Source organism: Bombina bombina, chromosome 4 (assembly GCF_027579735.1).
Source record: "Bombina bombina isolate aBomBom1 chromosome 4, aBomBom1.pri, whole genome shotgun sequence".
Taxonomy (NCBI): Eukaryota; Metazoa; Chordata; class Amphibia; order Anura; family Bombinatoridae; genus Bombina; species Bombina bombina.
The window spans coordinates 16,166,874-16,172,873 of record NC_069502.1 but is presented as its reverse complement, the minus strand read 5'-3'; the positions used below and the strand labels follow the sequence as shown (position 1 = coordinate 16,172,873).

Genomic DNA, 6,000 nt, shown 5'->3' with positions numbered 1-6,000 from the left:
TAGTCCCAAAGTATAGCTGGTAAGTGTGGTACTTATCTTATCACCAAGGAGAGGTGCAGAGAGTTCACAACAACTACCAAATGCGCTGCAAGACCCCCCTGCTGCTTTATCCGCCCGGAACTGGGAAGCGTATCGAATTGGACAACTTCTGCCGACAAAGCCTGTCAGGCAAGGAGGCCCTCAAGTCTCATCCGAAGGTAATTTCCGCTGTTCAAATCCTCCGCCACCGTGGGCATCGATTCTTCCTCGTAGAATCCCAAAACACTGACGTCAGTGCGTTCCGTGCATGCCAATGGCATAGGGCGTGGGGGTGGATGTATGTTTTCAGTGATCTGCACCAATCAGAGGTGAATAAGTAAATAGAACAGGCGGCTACAGAATGCTCGAAGCGGTATTTCCTTCCGCTGAGACAAGGGCCTCTATTTATCAAGGTCTGTCGGACCTGATCCGACAGTGCGGATCAGGTCCGACAGACCTCGCTGAATACGGCGAGCAATACGCTCGCCGTATTCAGCATTGCACCAGCAGCTCTGCAACGCTGCCCCCTGCAGACTCATGTCTGTCCGTCTGCTCAGAGAAGGCGGACAGGTTATGGAGCAGCGGTCTTTGTGACCGCTGCTTCATAACTGCTGTTTCTGGCGAGCCTGCAGGGCTTGATAAATATGCCCCAAGGTAAAAGTCCAGAGCAAAAATAAGCAATTCTGAGGCCAAAAGTTTGATGCTATTTACAATTTATTCAGCAATGTCAATAATGTCAAATAAATGACTGGCGCGTTTCCCTCATGCTCATCTGATGAAGCGCATGTGAGCGAACCGAGTCAGGCATTTTTTTGAATGACTCCTGTTTATACTTGGCATTGCTGAATAAATTGTAACTAGCATCAAACTTTTGGCCTCAGAATTGCTTATTTTTGCTCTGGACTTTTAAAAGAAATATCAAGGAATATCACTTTATTTAGAGGGTAGTGAATGCATGGAATCGCCTTTCAGCAGACGTGTTGGTTAATACAGTGAAGGTGTTTAAGCAAGCATGGGATAGGCACAAGGCTATCCTAGGTATAAGATGAGGCCAGGGACTAATGAAAGGATTAAAAAAAATAGATAGATATATTTTATATTTTTTTGTTTAGGTAAAAATTGTGCAGACTAGATAGGCTGAATGGTTCTTATCTGCTGACATTCTATGTTTCTATGTAGTACATATTTATATAACTATATTGTCTTATTATTATAGTTATTGTAATAACTACTCATACTACTGCTCCTTCTCTGCATCATTACTGAATTGTGTGAAGGTAACCATTGTTTGTACGTGGTTTCAAAAATCAAAGTTTAAAAATGTCACAAAATTGGAAAGTGGTAGTCAATGGGAAACCAGGGGGAGTGTCAAAATGAGGGTATGACATAGTTAAGAAAAGGGATCTAGGATTATTAGTGAAAGGACATTTGGTCTTGGCAATGCCCCTCCTATGATACAAAAAGTCTTATTACCAAATGTCCTATGACCAAAAGTCCTTGTGACCAAAAGTCCTTATGACCATATAGCTATGACCCTATGTCCTATGAACAAATGTCTTATGACCAATAATCCTAAATCCCAGGATCTGTCATTACCAGACCTGAGGGAAGTAGGATCTGTGGTTACCAGAACAGGAGTTAGTGGGATCAACAAGCGCTACCCAGGTGCTGAACCAAAAATAGTCATCTCCTAAGCTTTCTTCTTTTTCAAATAAAGATACCAAGAGAACAATGCAAATTGATAATATGAGTAAACTAGAGCATGCAGTTGTATGCAACTTTCTATCTGAATCACGAAAGAAAAAAATTGGGTTTCATCTCCCTTTAACATTACTACAACCAGATTCCCTTCATACCAGTGAACAAACACAAGTGACAACTGGGGATTTGGTAGTTTTATTGAGGTACTTGTGTCCATAGATCTAACCTATATGGTTGGTCCTAAGATAGAGGAGTGTGCAAGACCATCATAGCCTTGTATCCCACACTTTCTGCCCGCTACACGGCATCCAAATGTCAGGGCCTCCTGAATGCTCTGACCTGCAAGAAAACAAGAGACAGTACACCAATATCAATTAGTAGTAACAGAGACCTGTAATCAGCAGCAAGATGGAAGAGTTACAAAGCTGCTAGGTTACAAGGGAGATATCCGGAGACACAGGAGAGGGTAACAGAGCTATCAGGTGACATAGGAGAGGGTAACAGAGAGATATCCGGAGACACAGGAGAGGGTAACAGAGCTATCAGATGACATAGGAGAGGGTAACAGAGAGATATCCGGAGACACAGGAGAGGGTAACAGAGCTATCAGGTGACATAGGAGAGGGTAACAGGGAGATATCCGGAGACACAGGAGAGGGTAACAGAGCTATCAGGTGACATAGGAGAGGGTAACAGGGAGATATCCGGAGACACAGGAGAGGGTAACAGAGCTATCAGGTGACACAGGAGAGGGTAACAGAGAGATATCCGGAGACACAGGAGAGGGTAACAGAGCTATCAGGTGACATAGGAGAGGGTAACAGAGAGATATCCGGAGACACAGGAGAGGGTAACAGAGCTATCAGGTGACAGAGGAGAGGGTAACAGAGAGATATCCGGAGACACAGGAGAGGGTAACAGAGCTATCAGGTGACATAGGAGAGGGTAACAGAGAGATATCCGGAGACACAGGAGAGGGTAACAGAGCTATCAGGTGACACAGGAGAGGGTAACAGAGCTATCAGGTGACACAGGAGAGGGTAACAGAGCTATCAGGTGACACAGGAGAGGGTAACAGACCTATCAAGTGACACAGGAGAGAGTAACAGCGCTATCAGGTGACATAGGAGAGGGTAACAGAGAGATATCCGGAGACACAGGAGAGGGTAACAGAGCTATCAGGTGACATAGGAGAGGGTAACAGAGAGATATCCGGAGACACAGGAGAGGGTAACAGAGCTATCAGGTGACACAGGAGAGGGTAACAGAGAGATATCCGGAGACACAGGAGAGGGTAACAGAGCTATCAGATGACATAGGAGAGGGTAACAGAGAGATATCCGGAGACACAGGAGAGGGTAACAGAGCTATCAGGTGACATAGGAGAGGGTAACAGGGAGATATCCGGAGACACAGGAGAGGGTAACAGAGCTATCAGGTGACATAGGAGAGGGTAACAGGGAGATATCCGGAGACACAGGAGAGGGTAACAGAGCTATCAGGTGACACAGGAGAGGGTAACAGAGAGATATCCGGAGACACAGGAGAGGGTAACAGAGCTATCAGGTGACATAGGAGAGGGTAACAGAGAGATATCCGGAGACACAGGAGAGGGTAACAGAGCTATCAGGTGACAGAGGAGAGGGTAACAGAGAGATATCCGGAGACACAGGAGAGGGTAACAGAGCTATCAGGTGACATAGGAGAGGGTAACAGAGAGATATCCGGAGACACAGGAGAGGGTAACAGAGCTATCAGGTGACACAGGAGAGGGTAACAGAGCTATCAGGTGACACAGGAGAGGGTAACAGAGCTATCAGGTGACACAGGAGAGGGTAACAGACCTATCAAGTGACACAGGAGAGAGTAACAGCGCTATCAGGTGACATAGGAGAGGGTAACAGAGAGATATCCGGAGACACAGGAGAGGGTAACAGAGCTATCAGGTGACATAGGAGAGGGTAACAGAGAGATATCCGGAGACACAGGAGAGGGTAACAGAGCTATCAGGTGACACAGGAGAGGGTAACAGAGAGATATCCGGAGACACAGGAGAGGGTAACAGAGCTATCAGGTGACATAGGAGAGGGTAACAGAGAGATATCCGGAGACACAGGAGAGGGTAACAGAGCTATCAGGTGACACAGGAGAGGGTAACAGAGCTATCAGGTGACACAGGAGAGGGTAACAGAGCTATCAGGTGACACAGGAGAGGGTAACAGACCTATCAAGTGACACAGGAGAGAGTAACAGAGCTATCAGGTGACATAGGAGAGGGTAACAGAGAGATATCCGGAGACACAGGAGAGGGTAACAGAGCTATCAGGTGACATAGGAGAGGGTAACAGAGAGATATCCGGAGACACAGGAGAGGGTAACAGAGCTATCAGGTGACACAGGAGAGGGTAACAGAGAGATATCCGGAGACACAGGAGAGGGTAACAGAGCTATCAGGTGACATAGGAGAGGGTAACAGAGAGATATCCGGAGACACAGGAGAGGGTAACAGAGCTATCAGGTGACATAGGAGAGGGTAACAGAGAGATATCCGGAGACACAGGAGAGGGTAACAGAGCTATCAGGTGACACAGGAGAGGGTAACAGAGCTATCAGGTGACACAGGAGAGGGTAACAGAGCTATCAGGTGACACAGGAGAGGGTAACAGAGCTATCAGGTGACACAGGAGAGGGTAACAGAGCTATCAGGTGACACAGGAGAGGGTAACAGAGCTATCAAGTGACACAGGAGAGAGTAACAGAGCTATCAGGTGACATAGGAGAGGGTAACAGAGAGATATCCGGAGACACAGGAGAGGGTAACAGAGCTATCAGGTGACATAGGAGAGGGTAACAGAGAGATATCCGGAGACACAGGAGAGGGTAACAGAGCTATCTGGTAACACAGGAGAGGGTAACAGAGCTATCAGGTGACACAGGAGAGAGTAACAGAGCTATCAAGTGACACAGGAGAGGGTAACAGAGCTATCAGGTGACACAGGAGAGAGTAACAGAGCTATCAGGTGACACAGGAGAGGGTAACAGAGCTATCAGGTGACACAGGAGAGGGTAACAAAGAGTTATCCGGAGACACAGGAGAGGGTAACAGAGCTATCAGGTGAAATAGGAGAGAGTAACAGAGCTATCAGGTGACACAAGAGAGGGTAACAGAGCTATCAGGTGACACAGGAGAGGGTAACAGAGAGATATCCGGAGACACAGGAGAGGGTAACAGAGCTATCAGGTGACACAGGAGAGGGTAACAGAGCTATCAGGTGACATAGGAGAGGGTAACAGAGCTATCAGGTGACATAGGAGAGGGTAACAGAGAGATATCCGGAGACACAGGAGAGGGTAACAGAGCTATCAGGTGACACAGGAGAGGGTAACAGAGCTATCTGGTAACACAGGAGAGGGTAACAGAGCTATCAGGTGACACAGGAGAGGGTAACAGAGCTATCAGGTGACACAGGAGAGGGTAACAGAGCTATCAGGTGACACAGGAGAGGGTAACAGAGCTATCAGGTGACACAGGAGAGGGTAACAGAGCTATCAGGTGACACAGGAGAGAGTAACAGAGCTATCAGGTGACACAGGAGAGAGTAACAGAGCTATCAGGTGACACAGGAGAGGGTAACAGAGCTATCAGGTGACACAGGAGAGGGTAACAGAGCTATCAGGTGACACAGGAGAGGGTAACAGAGCTATCAGGTGACACAGGAGAGGGTAACAGAGCTATCAGGTGACACAGGAGAGGGTAACAGAGCTATCAGGTGACACAGGAGAGAGTAACAGAGCTATCAGGTGACACAGGAGAGAGTAACAGAGCTATCAGGTGACATAGGAGAGGGTAACAGAGAGATATCCGGAGACACAGGAGAGGGTAACAGAGCTATCAGGTGACATAGGAGAGGGTAACAGAGAGATATCCGGAGACACAGGAGAGGGTAACAGAGCTATCAGGTGACACAGGAGAGGGTAACAGAGCTATCAGGTGACACAGGAGAGGGTAACAGAGCTATCAGGTGACACAGGAGAGGGTAACAGAGCTATCAGGTGACACAGGAGAGGGTAACAGAGCTATCAAGTGACATAGGAGAGGGTAACAGAGAGATATCCGGAGACACAGGAGAGGGTAACAGAGCTATCTGGTAACACAGGAGAGGGTAACAGAGAGATATCCGGAGACACAGGAGAGGGTAACAGAGCTATCTGGTAACACAGGAGAGGGTAACAGAGCTATCAGGTGACACAGGAGAGAGTAACAGAGCTATCAAGTGACAC

The 6,000-nt window shown here is 47.4% G+C and overlaps 1 protein-coding gene across 1 annotated transcript in view; it reads right to left on the bottom strand.

The window, feature by feature from the left end:
- Nucleotides 1–1,898: 1,898 nt before the first annotated feature.
- KHK (ketohexokinase) overlaps nucleotides 1,899–6,000 on the bottom strand; it is a gene marked incomplete in the record, with an annotated part of 128,180 nt that continues 124,078 nt past the window's right edge. The window contains 1 exon segment of the mRNA XM_053709405.1: nucleotides 1,899–2,058. Within this exon segment, the coding sequence (XP_053565380.1) occupies nucleotides 1,946–2,058 (113 nt within the window).